Genomic DNA, 26,891 nt, shown 5'->3' with positions numbered 1-26,891 from the left:
TTTCAGTGCAAACGAACATCAAGAGGTTCACCCTTCTAGCGAATTACAGCTCACTGCAGGAAACCCCCTTACCTTTCCAATGACGTAACACACACGGGCAGAAGGCGTTCCTCCGTTAGGTCATTGTTCAGCCTGCCGTGACGTCCTCATACTCCTCCGGCACTGAAAAAGCTCAGGTTCTCCTGTCTCTCCCCTGGCAGAGTGCGAGCGACATGCCGCTTTAAACGTTAACAGCTTTCAACAATTCCTTCCTCTCCTGTTAGGAGGTTGCATTTCTGACATGGAATAGCAAAGTAAATCAATTCATGATCCTAGGAAAAAGAAACGGTTAGTTCTCTAACTACAGGTAATTTCTGTAGCAACACATTTTACCACTGCTGTGTGAAAATAGGTTGCGTTTTTCTTTGTTGTTTGGTAATACTGCTCACTACAGTATAAATCAGCAGGATCGCACCTATACGAAGCATAAGTGTATTAAATGATATATAAATAGATGAAAGTCATGTATGTACATGAATACGTATGTAAATGAATAAATTATACATACCACTATAATTGTATACATAAAGCATCCGTCTCACTTTGGAGCAAGAAAAATAAGAGAAAACCACTAACTGTGGCCGTGCAGGCAGGGATGAAAGACAGCTCCGGCTCCTGACACTGACAGCCGAGGGGTCGAGCAATTCACGGGCGCCTGCGAGATTCTCGCGAAGCATTGCGGATAGCGACGCCATTTTGGGAAGGAGAGGGGCAAAAGCGGCAAAAATTAAAAATAAAAAGAAGAAAAAAGATCGTATTAAGCAAATCCGTCGTCCGCAATGGTGCTTGGGAACGCCAAGGATAACGCTTGACAATGGGGAACTTTCTTGCTCGCCTGGTATTGCTCACAAATTGAGAAAGTGGATAGGAAATTGTAAAAAAGGAAGAGGCTGAATTTTGGCTAATGAGTGTGTCTTGTAATTGGACAGTGTTAAGAAGTGGTACCAGTGTTAAGTATTTGCAGGGCCATCGGGAGAAAACTAGTGGAATAGGTTTGCCACAGGTAAGCGGACTGTAAAGAAGTTCTCAACGAGCTGTAAAAATAGCGGCGGTGATGATCGATTTGCAAGCCCGTTTAAAGACGACTGCAAACAGAAATCAAGTGTTATTTTCTTATGGTAGTTGTGTGCGCAGTTGTCCCACGCTGGTGTTTTATTTTTCCATTATGTAACATGCGATGCACAGTGTGACGGTCGTCACCCGCGCCGCTGCGGCGATCCGCGGTCCTGGAGCTGCCTTGTCTGGACAGGGGGGTTTCCAAACCTGCTCCCGGAGGGCCGGTGGGTGCGTATGTGCGGGTTTTCACTCCAGCTCCCCTCTGAACGAGCCAAATCAGATGGGTACCGTCTTAACTGCGCCCTTCTAATATCTTCTCTCTCTTCTCCGGGTGCTGCTGCTTTAAGAGAGCTTGAAAACCCGCGGAAGAACCGACCCCTCCAGGACCAGGATTGGGGACTCCGGCTGGACTGTCGGGCGCTTTGCTCATCGCTTTCTTTTTTTTACTGTCACCTTTTCGTATGTCATTAAAAAAAAAACAACGAATCGGATGCTTCGCTGAAAATAAAAACGGAGCAACATTTTGGATAGTTGGTGATATGTTTTATAACTATTATTGTGTAGTCTTCGCGTGTTGGAGATCCACTAACCTTTTTCGTATTCTTTCTCTTGCAGACGAGGAGCTGTTTGCCCGTTGATCTGCATTAATAATATACTGTCAGAAGCTGCTGTTTATTTGGAGTCCAAACCTGACGACGAATGGCCCATTTCTCGGCTTTTGTGTGTGCCAAATATGCCGAAGGACGGACTGCTGGCCCTGAGAATCCCGAGATGAAATAGGAAGTCCGTATCTTTAAATATCGTGACATTTACACTCAGACTTGACGAGAGAGCCCTTGGTCCAAGAGGTTTTGTGAGACTGGCGTTTGAAGAATATGAGTCAGTAGTTGCACTTTACTGAGTTGGACAGAAAAATTTTCCAGATTTTTTGGCTTGAATTGCCCGGAATCGGCTTTAAATCATGACCGATTAAAAACACTTCGAGATTCTTCTACCGGCGGGTTATGCTGCACGTTTATAGATGAGGGCAATTGAGAGTAGCAGCCGTCGTCTCATTTTTTGTGATGTGATTTTTTTATTTTCTCTTTGTTTTTGTAGGTAGTGCGAGAATGGTGTCAAGATAGTCTCCTGTTTTGATAACTTTTGCAGGGGACGCCTGATCCTGAGCCTCAGCCCCTTCTTTTTTTTCCTGAAAAGTGTCATACACACACTGATGTATCGGGCACAGTAAACGTTAATTCGCTTAACGTTGACATCCTTAAAACGTCTCTTCCATTCTGGGATTTGGGATTATTCAAAAGAAGATGGCAAGTTGATTGAGGATTACGTGTACATATTGTAAAGGACCCGATCTGCATGAGAAATCTGTAGGCAGAACACCGGGATTATTACATTGTTGGTATTTTTTTTTCATTGCTAAAGACAAAAGGAAGAAACGTGGAGCTTTTGGGAAGTCTGACGACAAGAGACGCCTTTTTGTACAGTCCTCAACATTTGGTTAGTAACATCTTACTGAACGCTTCGGCTTTGTTTTTTAAGGATTTTACCCTTAATGGATCGCAAGCTTTAAAAGTCGGAATATACTTGTGTATTCAATTATAGCACATGCGGATATTCATTTTACTTATGTTGTCGGTCTATGAATGGAAAAGATATTAAGCAAACCTAGCTATTACCTTATTGCCAGTAATTGATATTAAAAAAGTATATATGTGAGTGGTATAGACCTACTTTATTTTCATAGGGGAAGTAATAGTGCCTTCTGTCATGGTCGGTATTTTATTGTGTTCGTTGATTGTTGGTAGTAATAACTGAACAACGATAGAGAAGAAATAACAGAAAATTTCAGTATCACTTTTTAGTGATTGGACATAACAGCGGTATCCTGGGAAAATCTTTTTTTTGCAGACATCATTTTTACGTCATCTCAGTTTTTGTCCGCAGAAAGCCACATGATTTCGACTGTAAAGCTGCGATGTTTTTCTTCTGGCATCATAGGGTTGCAGTGTTTGAGAGTACAGCCAAAAGATGGTACTCTGTGAAAGGAAATCTGTGGGCGGACAGATCTTATGTGCACTTTCACTTCTTTCTGTGTTTTCAGACCGTAACCCTGTTGTCACCGCTTGTTTTGTATTGGTGCCCATTGGTGTCTGGCTCTGGTTTGGGAAAATAAAAAAAAACAGGTGTTTGATCATGCATGCTGTAAACTGAAGTATTAAGATTTTTAAAAACTTATCTTCAGGGTGGTTAAAGATTGCATGACATTGGAGAGCCTGAGATCCCAGGGATTTTCACTAAAGAAAGGTTTGCTTACTTTTAGCTTTTTAATTTCTTGTTATCGGGCTTGTGGTGTTCGTCACAGTTTTGAATTCTAATGGTTGTAGGACTAGGGCACATGTTCTTGGATAAACCATGCTTAATAGCAGGTTTTCTTTGTGCATCTGAACATTTACTGGCAAGGTAGTACTATTGCATCATATGAATAGCTACTGTAAAATAAATTGTGATAGTTGTCAATTTTATGGTCTCTAGGCCTGTAGCGTTCTCTAAGAAATCCTGTGAAGCGGTCCAGCACAGTGTGCAGTCTGTTGATTGAAATTGAGTGTTGTGTAAAACAAGTGTTGAACATTTTAAGAACTGTGAATTAGTTAATTTAAAAGAGAAGCATGTACAGTACATGGAAGTCTCAGTAGTTTATAGTAAGACATTGAAGGAGAATTCTTTTTAGTGTAAGTGTAAGGTAACACATTGGGATCCCCGGTACTTAGAATTGAGCACAAAGCAGTTTAAGAGGTCTAACACTTGTTCAGATATGTGGATGGATAAGGTGTCCAGATGTTTGTTGAGTGTTTTCATATAGACTAGTTTATTACTTGGTGTTTGGACCGATGTTAAAGAATATATAAATATATCTGATTTTATTTTTGTTCAAAAACAATATGTGCTTGGAAGTGCAATCCTAGATTTTGAATTGTTAAATAGAATATTTATCAGTATATTTATGTTTTGTGCTCTAGGGAATTAAAAATCACTAAAGAGATGGTTCAAACAGGGGGATGACACAGCATTAATGTCACACATCTCTGCTTTCGTTTCTGGTTGTAAAGTCTGAGTGGCATATTTTATATCCATGCAGCACATCGGTGTGAAGAATTCCTTTTGAAACCGGATTAATCACACACAAAAGAAAGACTGCTCTGTGACTGTTGACAGAGATTTTTAATAAGAAGCAGTTTAATGATTGCTAAGACTGCTGAATCTCCAGAACATCTTCTGGTGCTTTCATGAAACTTCTCTCAACGTAATGGGCATTATGATTAAAATAGTATTTTAAAGTTACAATGTTACTGATCAGTCTTATTTGCAAATTACTTAAAGACATTCTGTTAATGTAGGAAGAATTTGCTAAATAGTGTTGGTCTACACTGAATTCTTTTTTCTGCTTTCTACCAGCTCTATAAAGAGGTACATTCAACTGTACTCTTCCCTCTCTAAAGGTGATACTCATTTGCTTTAAATTGCCTTGGAGGACTGGAGCTTGCTTTGTCTTATTGGTACTGTTAGAATGCAGGTGGTTATTTGGGCTGTTGTTGTGCAGTGTCATACAGAGATTAAACCCTGTATTTGGAATCTGGTCCCTCTAACATTTATGTTACTTATAGACAGTAGTTTTCTGAAGTACTAATAGTATTCGAGTAATTGTTCGTTTTTGTGCACCAATGTTTCAGGTGGGGGCATCTCGGTGCTGCAGTGGATATGATTGCTGTCTTGCTGCACTGGGGCCCTGGGTTAAATTCCAGGCCAGGGGTGCTGTCTGTGTGGAATTTGTATGTTCTTTCTGTGTTTGCATGGGTTTCCACCGGGTGCTCCGGTTTCCTCCCACACTTCAGACATTGGTACAGTGTAGGTTAATTCTTTTGGGAACATTGGCCCTGGCGTGAGTGTAATTGAAAGTGTAATTTTGTGTCTGTGTCTGCCCTGTGATGGACTGGCGCCCTGTCCAGGACGTATATTGTCTTGTGTCCATTGCTAGCCGGGACAGGCTCCGGCTCCCCTGTGAACCTATAATGGATTAAGCAGTTAAAAAAAATGGATGGATAGTTTTGAAGTGGTATTGGCGAAGGGATGGATACCCTAACTCAGTTCCTTACCAGTTGGCCCATGCTGACGTTGGGATGTGTTGTGAGTGACACCACTGTATTACTTCTGTTTGTCTAGGTAGCATGCTTAAGCAGCAAAACCCTTTTCTTACAGGTTTCTTCTTTTCTTTCAATTATCATTTGTGAACATTCAGTTATGGGATTTCAGTTTTAATAGAGATCGAATTGGATCTATTAAATGCATTTATTATTTAGGGTTGTGTTTTTTATTTACATGGCACGACAGTGGTAGTAGAGGTTCCATGCTGTACTATACACTTTTTTTTATAATAGTGCAGCTGCTTCATTTATTATGATATTCAGTGAATGCACTTTCATTTCTGCTCAGCTGTTAAAGATACTTAATCATACTCCTGTAATCTAACGTAATGATGCTAGAGAGCAGATAGGCTACTGCAGTGCTGTTGTTCCAGGGTTTGGGGAGAGCTCAGGCATTTAATTTTACTCCTGCCCTTTTGCGGGATGTGTCGCCAGAGATGTTGGGATAGTCTGATTTCCAGATTTGTAAAACCTTTCAAAATGCACTTGGAAATGTGAGCATGGAATCAAACTGGGAAATATGAAAACCCACGGATATCGAGGACATGCTGGACATTTCAATGTTTCATTTTTCAGGTTTATGCATAGGCAGTTAGCAGCAGGTTTAAGTGGAGACTGGCCCTGTTAATATGCAAGTACAAACATCATGAAATTGTCCATGTGCTCTGCGGTAGTTTTCTAACTCCATTGCTCAGAACAAGGTTAAGCATCTAGAAAGGTTACCCTTAAACATAAGACTTTTTTTTTTACACTTAAAAATGAGGTTTACAAAACAAGCTACATGGGAGGAAAGGCCTCTTCTCATTTGGTCATTTTTTATGATATTAAGTGATGTATAATATCATACGGGAGACAGCAGGGTGGCACAGTGGTTAGCACTGCCGCTTCACAGTGCTGGGGCCCTGGGTTTGTATGTTCTCCCTGACTCCACGTGGGATTCCTCTGGGAGCTCCGGTTTCCTCTCACAGTCCAAACACATACTAGTAGGTTAATAGGCTTCTGGGAAAATCGGTCTTGGTTTGAGTGTGTGCCTGTCTGTGTGTGCCCTGTGATGGGCAGGTGTCCCATCCAGAGTGTACGCTGCTGGCTTGTGCCCATTGCTTGGCAGCATAGGCTCCAGCTCCTCCTCGACCCTGGATTGGATTTAGAGTGGTTAGAAAATAGATGGATGGATGGATAATATCATGCATTATAAGATACCGTTTCTTAATGACTAGGCTGTCTCTTGCTATGAGGAGCAAAGAGTAGAAATGAGGAGAAAAGAGCTGTTTTTATATTTAATGAATGTGAGTCGAGTGAACTCTTACTCGCCACTCATAGTACGCTTATGTTATTCTCTGCTTCTAAGTAAAATGTGAACGGAAGAATCCTCTCCTGCTTTTATAAGACTCCTTTTTTATACAGGGCCAGTATTTCTTATTTTTTTGCCCTATTTGCTAATTTATATGACTGTGCTTGTTATATACAGTATTGTCAGATGTTAACACGTAATGCTGTTTTTTTCTGGCTTGTATTCAGCGTGTGGCACAGAATGAGTCCGTAGAAACGTGATTTGAGTCTGTCCAGCTGGCCTGTTAAAGTGAAGTTTTGGCCAAATGATTTGTGAATCTGTCTCTTCACTGTTTGTTGTTATTTGGGTATATTTAAGTATGATCTGTTTTGGATTTTCCTTCAGTACCTTGTTAATCTGCTTTGGTTAAGGTAAAGTAAAAGTTTGGGTAGTACTATGATATTGAGAACTGTTTTGTGTTGTTGTTTGATAGGTGTTGCTTTAGCAGCTGATGTTCAATGCATGCAGTAACTAGAAAATATATAGAATACTGATTTAGGTCAGTCCGTCCATCTTTCATTCAGGAATGTGTTACTATGCAGGTACATGCCAGTAATTATTTTGTCTGCTCGACATATAGTGCAAGTCTGTAGTAGGGTGCTCAGTCGCATTTACCTTGTTGCAAAAGCACAGGTTGGTGTGTCATGTAATTCAAAGAAATTTCCCAGTACTGCATGAGAGCCGCTTAGGCCAGTGGCCTTTTTAATTTCGCCGTCTGTTAATTTGGTGATTTTCCAACTCCAAGTGGTCCCCTAAGACTGAAGAAGACAGGCAACTGGTCACAAGTTTGAGAAATACAGGCATAAGTAATTGATGATCTTTTTAAACATTCAGAGGTTTCCCTCTATTCACAAGCCATAAGAAAAAGAGACATAGCTTAACTCTAGAGGTACATAATTTCAGATCCTGAGAGTTTATTATTAAAAGTGATGCTTGCTTATTGCACTAGATTGCATCAGCCAAACCAATTTTAGATGAATGTAGGAAAAGTAATTGACAGTTTTTTTCCAGAAGTGACTTGCAGTGATCTAATAAGTAGTTTAAAGCTAAGCTGGTTTGATATGATATTTCCTTTTACCTTAAATTAGATTTCTGTATTTTTTTACACTCTGGTGCAAAGTAATTATATGAAAAAGTGCACCTTGGCTCTTTTAGCATTTAATATTTGTGATAGAGTGTCTTTAAATCCTATTTGGGGGAATCTTGGATATTACTGTTTTTTTCTGTATTTGAGTTGTGAATTGTCTGAGTCTTCAGTTTTTTTAAGTTCAACAAACCCCAAATCAGCAGGTTTTAAACTAAAATCCAGAAAAACAAAGTATTAGGTTTACAATTCCAGCTGGAATGAAATACAACTGATTAAGAGTTGAAAGCACTGTTTAACGGTTAAGCTCCCGTAAAGGTAATGGGAATTCTTTTTTGTCTTTTCCCCTGCTAACTGTTCCATTTTGCTTATGTTTTCTGTGTTCTGACATTTCTCTTTGAATGAATTCTTCAGCTTCAATTCTTCAATGATAGGTCCAGTCTTTTTTTTCTTTGTTCCTGTCATCTAAAAAGGTATTATGTGAAGTTCATTGCACACTGGGTGTGCAAACACAGCAGAAAAAATGACAAAGGTATCTTCCATCTAGCCTCAGCAGTGATGATGAACTACTTACTCTTATTTATAGAAGTCCAAGCCAAAACTCCCCAATAAGGTGATATTGGGTGCAGCCAATGTTTCAGAAACCTGCTGAGAGAGTATCAAAGCCTGATACAAGAGCTCAAATTAGACTAGGAACAGTACCCAGTTCTTCTCTTTGTCTTTCGTGTCCTGTTAAATGGCAATTTTTTTCTACTTTTTCTCTGTTTTTTTATAAAAGTCTTTTTTCATCTACACCAAAAATTGCTGTAGCGTTTTTTAGAAGAGCACGTCTTCCCTATTCTAAATTTTGTAGGCTGCAAATCGAATCAGTCCGAACTTTTGATTAGAAAATTGACAGATCACCATTGTACGACAATTGTGGACTGTGCTTCTGGAGAGATCCGGCCTACATATTCATTCATCATTCATTCATTTTTATGAATGAGAGAAAAGTGCATAGTAATATGATATGTCAAACCTGTGGGAAACAAAAAAAAAACAGAAATAAGGATACAGTAAACAAGATTATTCTTGAAGAGGTGATGTTCAAGTTGAAGTAGATGTATTCAGATAGTTTCACTTTTGGTTTCTTCCTTTGAATCACCTTTTCTGCTCTCTTCACTTCTTAAAGGATTAAATTGAACAACTTTAAAGTGAAAGGTCATGGCTTTTCAAGCAAAATGTTTGCCCTACAGTATTTCTCTGTTCTATAATGCAGTAGTGTAGTCACCATCTCTAATTAAATATTTACATTTTAATAGATTTATTATTAAATGGAGTCTTACTGTTTAGAAGGCCAGGTGGTATTAGTCTTCTTTCACAAGGTACTGCAACTGCTATGCATCATCATACGGCAGACACTTCTCTTTCTCTCAGAAGCTCTGAGCTCTGTAACTCTCTCTTCTTTCCCAGGGACTTGCGATGAGGTGTTAATGCCTTATCCTCAGTTCTGGAGACCTAGACCTAAATGGCGCAGCATGATTTTGCTCCTGCCTGGCTTAATTTTCCTACTCCACCATCATCAACAAAGGTAATGCTTTTATGGTTCTATAACGTAAAATAGTTTAAAATTAAGCCCCACAGCTATTGAAATTGCATATACCAAGTACGTGTTTTAATGTGAAATAGAAATCTTGAATGCCCTTGGGTCTTTTTGGTGTATATTACTTTCAGGACTTTAGATGTTAAGTTTGTTAGACTGAATCCTTTCATATTTCTTGTTTGCAATGTTATGGTAATACTCAAGAATTTAAAAAGTGTGACACATTGGTATTGTTCTGTAGCCCTCTCTGAACTGTGAGAAGCTGCCTGAAGCTTCTGTGCGTCTGGACAACCGCAGTGATGTGAATCGCAGACGACATAATTCTTCAGATGGGTTTGAATCAACCAATGGTTGTCCAGGAGGAGGTATGTTCAGTTTATATTTGTGATTGGCATTCTTCTGTGACGAGATGTGATAATTACTCCACTTTTGTTTGAACAAGCGGTAGAACCTTTCATTGGTGTTGTTTAGTGTCTTGATAAAACTTATTTCTGTCGGGTTTGGTGCTAAACATTTTATGCTTCAGGTGTAATAACCAAACTTTTTTCCAAATCCGCCAATCACCTCATACTGCTGACCATATGATTTACACCACCTTCTCGTCCACAGTTCTAGTAAACACCCACAGCCACCTTTAAAACCAGGCGCTTTTTATTGCTATAGATTGTATTGCTATTCATTAGGGGTGTCATCCAAAGAATAGTGAGCTTTTCCAGCAGTCTCATTTACTGCGTCTCTTGCAGAAAGTGCCCTGCCATTTACGGCGGCTAAACAAGAAGCAGACTGGCTGACCCTTTTCTGAAGTCTGTCAGAGAAGATCAAAGATCAAGCTTAAAATTCTTCATTTTACCCACTCCAGCCCTGATTATGCTAGCTTTTCTCCCTGGATCGATTCACTCAGATTCAAAGACTCCCAATCCAGAAAGACAAATTTATCCTTAAACTAGGTTCCCGCCTTCCCCCGGCTTCCAGTCCACTGTCTTCTAAATCCCCTCATTCAGTTACAGATCTCTGCCTTCCCCACTTTCCCTGTATTTGTCTTACATTTCCATCTCTTTACTCCACTACTTTCGTGCACTAGATATTAATATTATTAACCACATATAGCTATCAGGAGAACAGAGTGATGATACCAATTCATAGATGGGGATTATTAGGAGGCCATAAGGGCCTATGGGAAATTTGGCCAGGATTTTTGACCGGGGTTACAAGATACCCCCGAGGATTTTTAATGACCACAGAGAGTCAGGACCTCGGTTTTACATCTCATCCAAACAACAGCACCTTTTTTACAGTATAGTGTCCCCGTCACTATACTGGGGCTTTAGGACCCACACTGACTGCAGGGTGAGCACTCCCTGCTGGCCCCACTAACACCTCTTCCAGCAGCAACCTTAGTTTTTCCCCAGGAGGTCTCCCATCCAGGTACTGACCAAGCTCACTTCTGCTTAGCTTCAGTGGGCTTCCTGTTGTGAGCTGCAGGGTGCTATGGCTACTGTTCTCATATTCTTTCCTTTGCTCAGCATACCCAAGCCTTTGCTTTCTTATTCTCTTTCCCTCTTTCCACCACACACCTGAAGAAGAACCCAGAGCTGAAATAGTTTTTCATCTTTTTTTTTACTTTTCAAAGTGGAATTAACCAGTACTAATTCCTTTACAGGGCTTATGCAGTTCCCTGCTCTTAACTTGTTCACATCACATACCATTTTAATCCTGCGTTTTCTTGCTGTGGGCAGCAGGTCAGAGTAAATGAAGGAGCCCAGTACAGCATAAAGGGCAAGACTGAAATTTCATTTAGAAACAAAAAAAAAAGTGGGATATAAACTGGATTGTAAAACGCATTGGGGGTTTGAGAATCTGGAAATGCAATCTAGGCCATGGGATTTTGTTCTTCACTACAATGAAAGACATCTGCTGGATAAGCCACTTTGGGAGCGCCTGTTGAGCGTTGTTTGTGAATGCTGTCCTGCAGGAGGTTTCGGAAGGAAAGAAAAGAACGGCTGGAGAGGACGAAGTGGTGCCGAAAGTGGGGGTATTCGCGGGGGCGTCCGTGTTGGGGGTCATTCCCGCTCCAGGCCTGGCGCCTGCCACGTGGCAAAAACCAAGCTTCTGAACGAGAATGGCTCTGGGGAGAATGGACATGGGAAGAGAGACGAAGGGGACACGCGCAAGCAGTTTGGGGCTGAAGATTTTGTAAGTCTCAGAAATGCATTTAGGTGTGAAGGTTGTATTTTCTGTTTGACGTGTCCTGTGGCTCACTTTTCTCGCGGCGGCGGTTTTGGGCCCATGGGTGAAAAAGCCATATGCTCCAACTCACTGTTTTCATACCTGCAAGTCTAACTTTAGTCCATGGTCTCTCGGGTGGGTTGTGATTGCCTAACTTGTACACATTAAGCTCGTGTATCCACTTTTCAGTCTTCCTTTTTAATTTCGGAAAGCAAAAGCTTGGTGACTAAAAACACACAGAGCGTGTATCTAAAGCTGCTGCTGATTTGTTATTAGTCTAGGTTAATTAATGTCTAGTGGGGAGCAAGCATACGTGTCTTCTGATTCTGCTTATCTGTATAGTCATATATTTGATACTGTTTTGTGTAAAATCGACATATTTTGCCTATGCTACAGAGGTATTCAGACCTCTCTGGTTTGTCTACTGTAAGATAGTGAGTAGCCATAAGTGCTATAGTCACATTTTATTCTAGCATATTATTGATATAAAATATAAGGCATTTTATAGTGTGGATGGAACATTGACACATTGTATAATTTAATTTGTATAGTTTAATTTTTAGTTTTATGCAACAGGTCACCTCTTTTTGTATGTGTGACACTTTAAAGCTGTTGCTTAAAAAATGAACTACTTTCTTCTTAAAGCATTCAGCAGTAGTGTCATCACCTTGTGTGCCTGACCTCATTGCTAACTTAAGGTTTGGCCTGTTCAGTACTGGGTTTTGAGATCTCTAATGAAACCACTGGCAGCAGCTACCTGGTTTTTGGTGGACCAGCGGATGAACCAGAAATTCCATTCCTTTGTGTTCCGGCGAAATACGGTCTTAGAAAATGTGTCCTCCCTAAATTTAAAGTGGTGGAGCGTTCATGCATCTGTACCTGAACGTCAGTGTAGTGGCTGCTGGAGTATAATTGGAGTAAACTTTGTTACAGTACTATAGTAGTGAGTATCCTCACTTGTCATGTGGGAAAATGGGGTTTGATTCCCTGAATGGAAGGCTGCTGCCTTTAAACCAGTGAGCTCTATGGGCTGAATGGCCTCCTTCTATACTGTATGTGTATTGCTTTGAGATCCTTGGGAACATAAAGTAAGGATTTTTTTTGTTTGCTTGTCCTTCCAGATGATTCTATATCTTGCTCTATCATAGGTTTTGGACAGAGTTGTACAGAGTGGCAATAATAAGGTACACTACCAGGAAACTAGAAATGTTAAGTTTCTCTTTCCATTAAGTGCACTTAATGCCAACTACAGTCCATTTTCATGTGTCTTCCAGCCATCCCTTAATCCAGAGTCCGAAAGAGAGCTCAACCAGAACAAAGCTGTTGCCGGCGGTGTGTGGGGTAAGCCATTATGTTTGCTCAACATGCAATAAAGGCAAGAAAATGATTTGTTTTTAGAGTTCAGATTTTTTTTTTTACTCATGTAGCTCTTGCATTTGCATCTTTTGTTATATTCTCAATCTTTTGTCATAGTACTCTGTCGTGTAGATCCTTTGTTGCCATTCTTGATGTACAGAATTCCAGCAAATGAATTTCATGCATGCATTTCATACTTTCATATTGTTTGTGGCTGCGGTTCTTTTGAACAAATTAAGTGACCAGCTATTTGTCATGCCTGCACTTGTGGCTTGAAACTCAGCTGCTTCTGCCAGGACACACTGTGTCTTACATAGCGATTCTGGAACTCTGTAAAATATTTCCTTGCCAGTAACCGTCTGAACGGTTTTGCCGACGATAACCATAATTTGGTTTGGTGAGAACATCAGCTGTTTCTATGAGAAAGATGTCATAGATGTGTGTTCACAGCTGTACCATATACCATGGATTATACCTCAGGTCACGCATGCCATCTGTCATAAAGATTGTCAGAAGGTATCTTCTTCACTTTAGCCAGAAGTTTGCTTGCACAATGTCTCTGCTACTGTACTTCCGTAGTGTTGCAGCAAATGTCAGCAGAATTCTGATCCACTGGGAAAGGAAAAATTCCTAAGATTAATCCAGAATTAACGATGAATACTGTTCAACTAAGAAAAAGCTGATGTCTTTGGGTAGTAAAATCTAAAGTGAATTTCCAGTGGAGCTAAAGCCAGAAGTAAACCGAACAATACATTTTTTTGAAATCACAGAACAACTTTTTTTTTAACTAGTCTAGTGAGTTAAGCTTTTAGATCTTTTTTTTTTTTTTAGATTTTGGAGTATTCTAGCTCGTTTCAGGTTGTCAGTAACATTGATGGTGACCACAGCAAAGAGGGATGAGTAATCCTTTCTATCTGAGGAGAAACAAAAGTGTATTCCACACTGAATTTATTGAAATGCTAAAAAGAGAGCTTTTACATATTCCTGTTTGTGTAATAATTGTATAATATCCACTAGCAAGCAGAATTCGTGACAGGCCAAATTGCCTGCTTTCATATTGCAACGTGGTTTTAATGTTGTGGCATTTTTGCATGCTTCTTATGTAAGAAACAAGAAAAAACTTAAATTCTTGTCCTTCTGCCTCCTAATTTCATTGTTACAAACCTTTAAATAATCTTTTGCCCACAGTTTACTATTGCTAATCAATAGAAAGACTATTTCGAGGATGAGTAGTTAAATGATTTTTAAAAGTCTTTTTCTGTTTCAAAACAGAACACCCACCAAACCCCAAATCAAGAACTTCCAAAATGATGGTTATAAAGAGAATCCCAAAGGAAGACCAGTCCTCTGCATATCCTGCCACCTGTCCTGCCCAGCATCTTTCCTCCAAGAATGGCACTGGCCTCACTGTCTACAAGGGCCTGGTGCCCAAGCCATCTGCACTGCCTGTAAAGGTATTGGCCAGTGTAAATGCTTGTTGTGTCTAAAACCAGATTTGTTTCAACTGGGGGTGCACGATGTATCGGAGGCCAATATATTATTCTCCGATTAAATAGAAAAATTGAATTATTATCGTTCCGATATTGGAATTACAGCCGATAATTACAACTGATAATGTGGCGCCCTATTTTTGTTTGTGAAACTATTTTTTTTTATGTGCACGCACTGACGCACTACACTGGGTACAGTACAGTTGCTGCAGAATGAAAATGTCGGGGTTGTGGAACTTTTTTACAACAGAATTGCAATTTGCAACAAATGTACAGCAAGGAGAAAACAAAGTAAAGAGTTTTAGTACCACTAATCTAATTAGTAATTTGAAAGCTTCTCATTCTAATGACTTGTTTAAAGAATATGAGGTAGCTAGCATTAACAAGAAAACAAAAAAAAGTAGCAAGTGCAGCGATTGCCTATCCAACAGGCAGTTGAAAATTGCAGAAAATTTGCCAAGGACGGTCCGAAGGCTAAAGCAATCAAAGACAGAATCATGGAGTTTATGGCCCTTGATGACCAACCCTTTTCGATTGTGGAGGATCGAGGATTCCGTCAACTAATTGAGCATTTGGAACCCCGTTATATTCTCCCAAGCCACAGCTAATTCTCTGATGTTGCCTTGCCGGCTCTGTAGGGTCACCACACATACCCAGCCTGATCAAAGCTATCGTCAGAGACATTAGCTTCACGACCAACGTACGGACTTCTGACGTTAAGTCGTTTTAAAATGCAAAAAAGTAAAATTATCGGTCATCGGTATCTGTATCGGCCACTTGCAAGCTGTTAATTATCGGTTATCGTTATCGGCCCAGAAATTCCATATCAGTGCATCCCTAGTTTCAATCAAAGAATATTTTATGTTTTATTCATTACCTGAAAGAAAGTAGTATAGTTATGAAATTGCCATGTATCACATTTTCTTTTGGCCAAAAGTGGATTAGACTCCTTAAATTATATTTGATAAGTTACTACCATTTCTTGTCAAATTGCAAATTACAATTAAATGTAATATATTTCTGACTGGATTGAAGCAACCTAAAGATCACCCAATGTGTTGTAATAATACATTGGTTAACTGAGGTGTAAGGTTTTGGTTTGTATAGTCATGAGAAAAGAATTCAAAAGGTTTGTATAACAGAAAATGAAGCAGTTCAGTTTTCTTGAAAATGGGTCACAAAAGAATGAAAAATAACAATCAAAATTTCAAAACATGTTGAGTCAGAAAGCAATTAATTTTGAATGTACTGTATGTAAACCTCCAAAATAATTTCAACCACCCTGGATGACTGGTGATTTCAACGCTTGATACTTAGTGTGTTGTAGTTGTAATAGCATAACCTGCCTCAGCTCAAAAAAGTTTGATTTTTGAAAGATTAAAAATGTTATGTAAAAAAATACAAAACTTTTCCCCACTACTTCTTTTAATTGCTTTAGTTTTAACTAGCCGTAAATTGGACTTTCTTCTAAGCTGTGAAATACTGGAGGGTGTTAATGAATATGGGACGTTATTTTTAGTAGGATTGGATAATTTATGATGTTAGCTAAATGTGGGTGAGTAAAAAGAGGAGAAATGTGAAACAAGCCTAAAAGCATGGGGGTAATACATGCTAATTTAATTCAGTTCTAGAACAGAAACACTCCCAAGATAATCTTGCAGATGTTTCCTCTTGCCTTGCAAGTGTACTGCTTGGTATAGTAGAAGCATCTGATTTTGTCTGAACAGCACAATTCAAGAATAAAAAGAGAAAAGTTGTGGAAGAGCACAGTACTAGCTGCGACTAAACTAATTACAGGTAGAATTCTTTTTTTGAACCAGTGGAAAATGAGAGAAGCACAAAAACAGCATTCTGTTTCATGATTAAGGACATGTAAGCTGTAATTACATGTTGTAATCTTTCTCTTTAGGATTCTTGCCCCTCTAAAGATTCAATAAAAGAAATGTGGTTTGTTTTCCATGAATGTAGAAGATGAAGCTTCCATAAAATCTTTTTGGTACAATCTGAAGGTTTCACGTTTGGTGGAATATTTAGTCCGAGTGAAAACGCATTTCCTTTGTAAAATCTGTTTCAGTTGAACTTAAGGATCTTCAGTCATGCTGTCAGTTTAAATGAAAACAATTTTTCTTCAGGGCAGCCGTTCCAGTTCTTCTTCACCTGTGGACAAAATGAGTCAGCCTCGTTTAATGAAACTGACCCGGGTGCGAACAGACAAGAAGAGTGAATTCCTTAAAGCTTTGAAACAGGACCGAGGTGATGTCGAAGATCTTGATGACAGGAGTCAGTGCAAGGTATTTCTGGTCTTGTCTGTGAATTAAAGTAATTTTAACACAGCAGTGATTTTTACTTTATCAGAAAATCACTCTTTCACAAATATAGGGGTTCTGATACTGAGACTGACTGACCTGATTACAGTCAATGCAAAAACTGCTTGAAGGATATTAAGGTGTACTGTTCATCGTATTATTTAGAGTGCCTTCATTTTAACAAAGAACATGCAGATGTTGAATGTCATGGTCATGGACAATCCTGTGAAAAAACATTTGCAATGTAAAATGTTGCCCTTTTCACAGACAAAGTTTAACTTAAACCCAGATTAAAACAAATCTTGGGCCTACACCCTCATGTCATATTTGGGCTTCCTCGTGATTTCTATTTGCACTTTGGGTTTCTGCCCTTACTTCAACTCTTACTCTGCATTTGATGAGTCCCAGCATGTAAGGAGCCCATGACCCATGATTCCAAATGTGTATAAAAATGGAAAACAAGCAACAGATGAGACAAACTGCTAACTACAGCTATCTTCCTGAGAAACCTTCAGTTTTTTTTTGTGCCATCTCAATGTCTTTTAAATGAAGGGTAACGAAATCCTCCATATGCAAAACGGCAACAACAGCCTCCGGCAGAGGGATGAAAATCTCAACTCCTATGACCCTGCTGCCCGCCGGGAGAATGGGAATGGGAACGGCACAGCTCCAGGAATGACCCAGCAGGTCATCTGCTCCCCGGCGTTTCCCCAGGCGGATGTGCTGTCCAGCTCGCTGGAAGCAGAGCACAGGTGCGCAGCCAGCAAGGGACTCTCACTCTTATCGTGAAAGTAGGCTAATAGTGTGTTTTTATGCGGGTTAAAATAAATTGATCCTGTTTTTGGCAGCATCGAATTTTAACTTTTTGTTAAAAGAAAGTCAAGTTATTATTGCGTCCCGTTGGATGGTAGCTTTAGCGTTGCTGTTGCTCCCTTTACAATTTCAAAACCTTAGAAACAGAGATTTGGAAGTGTGTAATACAAAAAGAACAGGACCCCCTTAGAAAAAACTTGATATTTAATTTGTATTTAAGAAATATCAGTGCTAATCCACAGGGATTTAATTTGAAGCTTTGTACGTCACAAGTTAGGTATTTAGAGAGAGAATTGTTTTGTAACCTTTATGATCACATTTAGTATCTCAGTATTCCGATATTCTGAGCTGAAAAGCAAAAACAAAGAAGAGGAGAGATGCTGGGTTATATTCCCTAGGCTCCTGAAAGAGATGGGCTGGCAGGAGGAGAATGAGAATGACGAGACCTGTGCTCCCCTCACAGAGGATGAGATGAGGGAATTCCAAGCCATAAGCGAACAGGTACATGTGCGCCGTTTAACTTGATTGAATTTCATCTAGTGGGCTCAGACATTTGAGGAATTTGTGTAGGGCATGGAGGTCACCCAAGAAGTTAGAACACCCCTGAGTAATAAATTCTGCTTTGTTTATTTTGTACTTCATATCAATCATTTAATAAATTAGTTTAGAAATCTGTCCTATAGTATTCTGGCCTGCGGTTCTTATAGTCTGTGAGAAAAACATCATTAAACTTCTTAAACATCAAAGTGCCTTTTAGGTTTGCTATGAACTCTGTGTATGTAGACAAAAAACACTCAATTTAGACACTGGTTCATGAAATACAGGGTAATAATGTTTCTGTGTTGGTATGTAGTTATAAGTTATTGTTAAGAGTTCATTTCCAAATGTAGCATACAGAGAAGCAAAGATGTATCAGCATGATAGAGTTTACTACTTTATCTCATCAATTGAAGTAAGTAGGGAGCGTTCAAGAGTACATACTGATATCTGTGTTCCGTCAAAACAATTCAAGGAAACTAACACAAGGACAAAGAAGCAGTATGCGTATCACGAACAATAACATGCTCTAAAAAAGCAATATAAAACAGAAATTATATATGATGGTGTTTGTATGTACTGTAGCTTCATGGACTAGAGAATACATTTTCTTGTAGCTGTGACTGACTTTTTTTACATTTTAAAATGAAGTTAGTAAAAAAAATAGCAAAGGTTTAATAGAGGAAACCCAACCATAGAGAAAACAGTGTTGATAATTATATAATTATATTTATGTTTGTTTTATAGAAGGGTTTGCCAGCCCTTCCTGCAGAGTCCCAATCCAGTTATCCAAAAAATCCAATATTACAGATTCTGTTTTTAAAAATTGGTGACATCTAAGTTCTGTAAGTTCTGATGAATCAAGCTAGTACAGTAAACTTTTGCTTAAACGGACTATAGATTAAACCAACAAAATCTTCTAAAGAGGATTTTGTCTAAAATCAGAAATGCCGGGCTATTCCTACAATAAAGATGAAATGGAATAAAATAAGTACTACACAGGTTAGAAAATAAACAGTTCCCTGTTGGGGTAGGTAATTTGCTTATAATGTGCATTGTTGTTGTATGTATAAAATTTACTAAAGCATCTTATTTATGGGAAATTAAATAAAGAGGTTGTATATTTATGATGATAAAGGCACAAATATTTTTATTGACTACATTGATTGCGATTCTTAAAATAAGAAAATTTCATAATATAAAAAAATCATTCTTCTCATTCAGTTACATTCTTTGGATGAAACCTCCCTCCCCATGCTGATTGGTTAAACTGGGAGTTTACTGCAGTCTGTTCATATAAGAGAACTCTGGCTCTTGAGGGCTCACGATTTATAGATTTTAGTCCTAAATGATCTCTATATTACCTAACATCTCTAAGCATTGATATAGTGCCCTAAAAAACCTGGTGGATTTTGGCTCTCCAGAACAATAGTTGTAGATCCCCGATTTATAGCAATGAAACAGACTCCAGGTGTTTCAGTGTCTGGCAACTGTGTGTGCTATACATGATTAAATCACTCATTTACTTCAGGAAGTATACCCAAGTAACTGTTGGCAGGCAGTTGTCTTGACACCATCAGATAGCCGTGTCTTTTGTAGCTTTGGTCCCATCCTCTGTATGAAAACTGTTCTGTGACTGTAGGTGATCAGGGTTGCCTAACCTCTCATGTTGTTTCTTTATCATCAGTTGCAGAAAAATGGCCTTAGGAAGAATGGTTTTCTAAAAAACGGCCTTCCCCATGACTTTCTCGGAACCTGGAGAAACCACGCTTTCCAACCCACCGCCGAGAACGACGACACGGAAACGAGCAGCAGCGATACGTCGGATGACGAAGTTTGAAAGGTGTGGATTGCCACAGTTGCGACTTCACTTTAATCCGCTCTGGAGCGAGCTGCAGCAGTTAGAAAAATAAAAGGACTCCAGTCTGAGTTTGAGCAAAATAGCTGGCTGAGATGCTAGAGGAGCGTTTTTCTGAAGACACGGCTATCGTTGGGACTCGAAAGAATGTTTGCTTTTTTTTTTTGCTTTGTAAATGGCCCCTGTAGAGAAAAGAGAATTTTGGGTTGGATTTCATGTTGGAATTGCTTTTGTCACTAAAAAAACAAACAAACTTGTCAACTGCAATGTGAAAGAATCCATTTTGGAAAGAATCAATAAAATGATTGCAATTTAAAAATTGTCTGTTGTTCTATGGAACTTTGTGCTTACAAATGTTAAGATGTGTGCGTTTGGGGGCATCAGAGCAACTTGAAGCTTGTTTTTTATGCCCATCAAACTAAATCTTCAGGTTTGTATTACAATGAAATTGAGCTTCATGGCAAACTAATCAGAGGGCATATTTCTTTTTTATGTCTCCCTTGGGACAGTTACTTACAGGTATGGCTGAACGAGATATATCTCATCGTAATTCCTTTTATAAGTAGTATAATGTAGGAATATAAACAAATCCAAACTTAAGAATGGAAAATATCCTTGTCTATTAGGAGCTATTTAGAAAAGGTGTGGAAGAACAAGTAACAGAAAAGTAAAAATCACATATGCTGTGTCTGTCAACATTTCGGACCATAAAACTGGACTTAAAATGATTGTATGTAAGGTGAATGTCTTAGAAGTATTGAAATTGACTGAACCCCCTTTTGAAATGTTAATGAGTTGCTGCAAACTGGTATTTGAACACGACTGCGATTGTTTATTTCATTTAAAAACCTGAAACAAAAGTGAGACAAAAATAAAAACTGAGGTTAAGAATCTCAGACTACTGAGGATCGCAGCCTTCTCTTTTTTTGGCTGATCCCAAGTGTATTTTATTCTGTGGTAAAATAATCACTGGCTTTTTTTATTTGAAATGAGGGCAGATTGAACAATAGTAAATACAGAAGCATTTTCCACTGTGGTTTTAGAAGGTTTTCACTGCAATGGTGAGACCAAGACATTTTGGTAAATAGCCATTGAATAAGAATTACTGGGTAATGTAATACTGTGCATCAAAATGTAAAACGTTTTAAAGACTATAGAAACCATTACCCTGCACAAATTTGAAAACTCCCTCTTCCTTTGCAGGGCCATTCAGCACGTCCAAACCAAGTTTCATAATTGAGTACCCCAGCAGGTACATTGTCGACATAATCCGAAAGAAATACCAGGGCTTCTTTGTGATAGAAGCAGTAATCCTCCATAACCTTTTTAATGGTTAGATACGGGGCCAAAAAACATCTTATCTCGGCATTTTTGAGCTAGGAAATGTTTGCATTTTTTAACATATTAATGTTAGTCTCCAATGCGTAGGTTCTACTTCTACCCATGCCTTGAGCAATTGTAGGAAAATTTGCGTCAGTGGCTCAAAGAAGAGGGTATTATTCATATTATCTCAGAATCTTGCTGGTCTGCGCAAGTTAAAAACAAGCACTGTAGCACAAACCTGAAAAAAATGAGTTTCTAGTGCTCAGTCTGTGTACAGTGACATTTTTCTCTTTTGACATTCCAAATAGGAGGTCAGCTGTGTTTGATGATTTCTGGGTTTTACTATTCTTTGGGCTCTGGATCTTTCTATTTCCTGGTTCTATTGAAAATGTTACCTTTCCCTTTTGGCAAGGAGTACCACCATGTTCACTTAAACACACATGCTGCTTGTTAGCTTAGGACAGCATAGTGGCAGTTAGTGCTGCTACTTCACAGCTCCTGGATTCCTCGATTCTTTTCTGGACATGAGGTCCTTCTGTGCGGAGCCGGTATCTTATTTTAATAGTACAGTATGTCGGTTTTGGTTTCCCCACGCCTTTTCGAAGACTAGTATCGAAATACTGGCTAGGTTACTTAGAGTCTGTAATTTGATCCTGGTTGTTTGGTGTGGTGCGTGAACTTTGATTAGAAGCTTGATTCTAATGAACAATTATAGAAAACGTCCTCTCACAGGAATGTGAGATGATGCCATTTAGGCCATCTCATGGGTAATTGGTAGTTAGTAGTTAATGGCTCATCCAGCCATTTTTTTAAAAGAGGTCAGGGTGTTGGCTTCAACAGCTTGGCTGGGTAGCTTGTTTCAGACTCCCATAACCCTCTGGGCAAAGAGGTGCCCTGTTCTTGGTTATGAATGCACTTCCACATGGTTTCAACTTGTGTCCCCTGGTTCATGTTTCATTCATCTAATGGTTAATACTGAAACTGCCTGCAGAGCAGTGAGGCTCACATCATGCAGCCTACAGCAGCGGAGACGATTCTGAGTGGAAGGGAAAAACAGATAAGGAATGTTGTCTGTAATTTTCTTGAACATTTTCTGTTGGTTTAATATGAATAGATATATCCATCTAGGTTTTATATTATGTATATGTATTGATCTCTTACAAGTGTACAAACCAAAATTATTTTTTAAAATAATATGCACCACTTGGTAAAGGGATATCAACTGATGAACTTAAAGTCTTGAAGGTGACACCTTGAAGATGAGGATTGTGTTTCACAGTATGTACCTATTTGGTTCTGCAGGACTTAGACCACATTTTGTTCAGGTAATTTCTGATGCCAAACGGACAATAACTGTGTTAAACATTTTAAGCAAGACAGCACACAACGCCCACCAAAGAAATGCATTTACAGTAATTTTACCCATTTGAACTGCGTTCACATTCTTCTGCATTTAACAGATTGATATACACAGGACTACTGCAGGAAAGAAGTTGCCTTTGTGCCTTAAAGTTTTATAATGATACTAACTGTTCTATGGTTTTTAAGATTTAGTGCAAATGAAGCCCATATGAGGGGTCAAAAGCCTGGTAAGTTGATTGTTTTTAATGTGCATAAAATAAACTTATAGTTTTAAATTGTTTTTTATTTCTCTGAATTTTGTTCATTCTGTTATATAAATGCCTTTCTATTAGGATTTCTATTAGGATTTCGGCGGTGGAAAGACTGATTCAAAGATTGTCTTTATCTGATCTTCATAACTGTCATTACAGCCTGATTCATCTCATTAAATGTGCTTTGATTGTTCTCAGTATCACTGTAAAGTAGTTTATTTCCAAGAATAAAATGACAAACTAATACTGGGCAAAGACAAAATTCAGCCCATAATACTGTGCCAGCTGTAAATTGCATTTCATTTTTTCTTCTCTTGCAACTTAAGTGCATGAAAATTTTAATGATTATGATCAGAAGATCCTGTTTTAATTGAAACGTTCTATAAAAAATCACTCTTGGTAGTTCTGCCTTCATTTTTGTTTTCATGTGCTCAGAAAATCTTTACTTTTACTTTTCACATTCAGTTGGGCTTCTTTAAGCTTGACACTTTAGCCACCAAAACACACATTGGTTTTCCAAATAAGAAACAAGGTGGATAATTATTTTTGGTTTTTAATTATCAAGTGAGGTGTATTTCTTTCTTGTAAGCATCTTGCAGAATGCATCTATCCTGCTTCTCTCAATTAATTTGGAGAGTTGTGAAAATAAAACAGAAAAGAAGTTGAAAGATATTAAAAATCAGCTTTTCAGAATATGATTACCCCATTTGGTCCTACTGCATGCCCAATATATAAAAAGCACCTGTGAAAAGGAACATGAAATGGCACAGTGGTGAACTGTTAATATATAATAAAAACTTTTTTGTCGCAGTTACCCTATGCAGGACATGAAATTGCAAGTCACAGCCATTTATGTATGGCCACCATAAGCATTAGGACTGCAGAGAATCTGTACATTGGTATGGAATATTATTCCAAATCACAGGTCTCGATGTGTCCATAGTGCATTCATAAGTTGGTAACGACAAAAGTCCATCATGTCACACACATCTTCAATCAGGGACAAATCTGGAGAATTCAGGAACTCACTTTGTTCCTGTTGCAACATCTGGTAGAACGTGTGCCATGTTTATGGTGTTCACCTAATTGCTGTATATGCTGACACAGTGGTTAGCACTGCTGCCTCACTATTGTAGGGTTCTGGGTTTGAATTGAATCTCTGGCACCCATCTGCATGGAGTTTGCATGTTCTTCCAATGTGTGTGTGAATTTTTGCTCGGTGGTTTAGATTCCTGCTATGTCCTAAAATCTTTAGGTTAAGTGTGATTGCCTATTCTAAACTGCCCAGGTGAAGTATGAATATTTTGAATGAAGACTAGAGTTACCTTAGGTTGGCAGTGTGTACTTTGAGTGGATGTTATGTCTCTCTAGAGATCATTGAAAAAACAACTTCAAATCCTCTGCCTTCCACAGTCCTGTGCATCTTAATGTCTATTGACATTATGATTGACATTGTAACAACTCAGGGATGCATTGATAGTGGGACATACACTTTCTGAAATTTATGCTGGCATGGCACACCTAGTTCACATGATCTGGTAAATAAACTCGATATACAAGGATTTTAAGAAGTCATGTTTGAAAACTTTTCTTTGACACCCGCTTTCATGTGAAAAATGTGATTGGTTGTCCTACTTCCATCCATTTTCTAGCCGTTTTATCCAGTACAGGGCTGTGGGATAGCCAGAGCCTTGTTCGCAAGCAACGGGCACAAGGCAGGGTACACTCTGGATGGAACACCAGTCCATCACAGGATACATACAGACACACACTCACACCAGGACCGATTTTCTCATGAGCTCATGAATCTACCAGTATGTCTTTGGACTGTTGGGGGAAACCAGATGACCAGGAGGAAAACTACAGTGTGTGAACTCAGGGAGGTCTGGAATTGAACCCAGGCCCACTGTGCTCCAAGCTAGCAATGCTAAACACTGTGCCACCATGATGCCCAGTATGTAATAGTTTATTTAAAATGTGAACTTTTTTGTGGATGAGGAGTTTTTTTCCTTTTCTCTGTTTCAAACAGCTCTTCAGAGCATTCTGAAGGGTGACGTTCCTCGCTACTCCTAGATCATTTGGAGCTACACATAATTCAGTTGGAATCAGGCCAAGCAATTGTGATGGCAAATCACTTATTTTTAATTTTATTCTTTAGAAGCTATTTGATTGAATACTGTCCTCCCGTTTATTTTTGGCATTTGAAACTATGACAAGCATTTTACCATTTGGCATCACTGGAATTAGGAGTGTCTCAATATGCTGCAGCATTTAAACTCCTTCAGTCATGTTACTGTTTCAAGTTCCTGAAGTGTGAAGTTTAAACCATGATAGTGCTGTGCATGATAGTAGACACAATTAACATTTCAGTTTGTGTATACTTTTCATAATGTCTATATGGTCTTGCTTTGGAGTCAGTTAACTGTTTACCATTTAACATGGTAAACATTTCATGTGGTGAGAACATTAGTGGTGGAATGGAAAGTAATGAATGATTCTATTGACCGCATTTCTCTGCAGTCCAATGTATCTGTCTTTGGGGGTGAACTCAACGTCATCCTTTTTTGTCCATTGGAGGGCAAAAACAGCTCTGTAGCACAATGTGCTCTACCTGTGTCTGTAGATGGTGAACAAGAAATCCTAGAAATCCTTTTACTATCACGGTATATAAACTCAATTTTCATTTACTTCTGTAAAAGTGCTGTTTGTGTCTGTTTATATACCGCTCTTTGAATAAACCATCTTAAAGCTCTTAAGCAGGCCGCTGTTGGCAGCTTGCAGCTTGTGCTTACACAGGTCCATAGATTTGGCACTTTGTCTCTGAATGCCAAGAAACTTTAACACAGGAAAGGATTTTAGATTTGCATCAATTCACTGCAGGGCGATGGAAATCAGTAAAAGCTTTAACATTTTAAGGAAATCTGATTAAATCATTTAGCTTGCTTTATGGATGCTAACTGATGATCAATAAGTGAAGTTGCATGTTTGTTTAGGGCAAGAAAGAGACAGATTGGGCTCAACATAAAGACAGCTTTAAAACCTTGATGATAGTTTGTAAAAAATCTTTTATACATGCCTAGTGTGTATCAAATAAAGTTTACTAGGTGTCTACAAAGGGATTTGTTTCAACAGTCAATACTATGTGTGTTAATTCCTCGAATTGTAAGCAAATCTCTCAAAACTTGTCTTAAAATCACCTCCGATTGGGTGTCCAGGTGTGTACAGAGAAGTAGCTCTAAAATGGAATGACGATTTAATGAGTTCAAACTTTGTTTCATGTCACAGCCACTGAAGCAGTATTTTAAGTAATTTTGAAAAGAAAGTGTTCATAAAGGGAAGAAAAATCAATATGACATAATGTTGTCTTAATGAGGATAATATCAAATATTTTGATTTCTATATGTCAATATAAGTTACATCAGTCCAGGTGTTACCCAATTGTAACATGTGATTTTTATCTTGAAAACACTCAGAATTTAATTTAAAGGTTATTACAGAAGGCTTCTGACCACATACTGTATAACATCCTTTCACAAAGTCAAACAATTAAATTAACTAAATGTCTGGCTTTGTGAGTGGCTTCTAACACATGCGGTCCAGTCTTATTATTGTCAAAGTAATGTCCAACAGGTCATTAGTAGTTAGTAGCTAACTGATCTCATCCAGCTATTTCTTGAAAGAAGCCAGGGTATTGGCATTGACAACATGCCAGGGTGAAATATTTCATATTCCTACAGCCCTTTGTGTAAAGAAGTATCTCTTGTTCTTTGTTTTAAATGCACCTCCATATTGTTTCAAGGTTCCAGTTCCAGCTTGTTAACCTCTTAACCTCAACTGACCCAGAGTCTCGTAGATGTAGCCAGGCAGATGATTTGGGTTTGATTTCCTTATCAGGTTGCATCAATATTGCCTTCTGTTACTTTCTCTAGACAGAAAGGCATTTCCAAAACCCTGAGATACATGCATATTTTTCATTGGTACCAAGGAGTATGCAGCTTTTTATCTGAATTGTCAGTTAAGATGCAATGTGGTTTGAAGAAATGCATCAAAATTAAAATGAGTGCAATCATCTTATTTAA

General features: G+C 38.7%; 1 protein-coding gene across 4 annotated transcripts; it reads left to right on the top strand.

Moving 5' to 3' along the window:
• Positions 1-714: 714 nt before the first annotated feature.
• LOC148837653 (vasculin-like) lies at positions 715-20,195 on the top strand. Of its 4 annotated transcripts, none has more exons than XM_088910868.1 (11): positions 715-1,042; positions 1,711-2,592; positions 9,161-9,278; positions 9,532-9,655; positions 11,263-11,483; positions 12,791-12,857; positions 14,145-14,326; positions 16,495-16,653; positions 17,221-17,420; positions 17,880-17,982; positions 19,706-20,195. In XM_088910868.1, the coding sequence occupies exons 3-11, from the start codon at positions 9,216-9,218 to the stop codon at positions 19,856-19,858; spliced, it is 1,272 nt and encodes a 423-aa protein (XP_088766994.1). In that variant the 5' UTR covers positions 715-1,042; positions 1,711-2,592; positions 9,161-9,215; the 3' UTR covers positions 19,859-20,195. The 4 variants fall into 4 exon arrangements, with proteins under 4 accessions (XP_088766994.1, XP_088766997.1, XP_088766995.1 ...); XM_088910871.1 differs by lacking the exon at positions 715-1,042 and adding an exon at positions 1,093-1,157; XM_088910872.1 differs by lacking the exon at positions 715-1,042 and having other exon boundaries at positions 1,862-1,878; positions 2,194-2,592.
• Positions 20,196-26,891: the final 6,696 nt, after the last annotated feature.

The sequence above is a fragment of the Atractosteus spatula genome, chromosome 3 (assembly GCF_055471065.1).
Source record: "Atractosteus spatula isolate fAtrSpa1 chromosome 3, fAtrSpa1.hap1, whole genome shotgun sequence".
In the NCBI taxonomy this organism is placed as follows: domain Eukaryota; kingdom Metazoa; phylum Chordata; class Actinopteri; order Semionotiformes; family Lepisosteidae; genus Atractosteus; species Atractosteus spatula.
This window is presented reverse-complemented; position numbering and strand designations above follow the sequence as displayed.

Bases quoted from the DNA above. Each gene is read 5' to 3' on its own strand.
- LOC148837653 (XM_088910868.1), top strand. From the start codon at position 9,216: ATGGCGCAGCATGATTTTGCTCCTGCCTGGCTTAATTTTCCTACTCCA. The intron at 9,279-9,531 runs GTAATGCTTTTA...ATTGTTCTGTAG, and splicing joins CTCCACCATCATCAACAAAG to CCCTCTCTGAACTGTGAGAA. The intron at 12,858-14,144 runs GTAAGCCATTAT...GTTTCAAAACAG, and splicing joins TGTTGCCGGCGGTGTGTGGG to AACACCCACCAAACCCCAAA.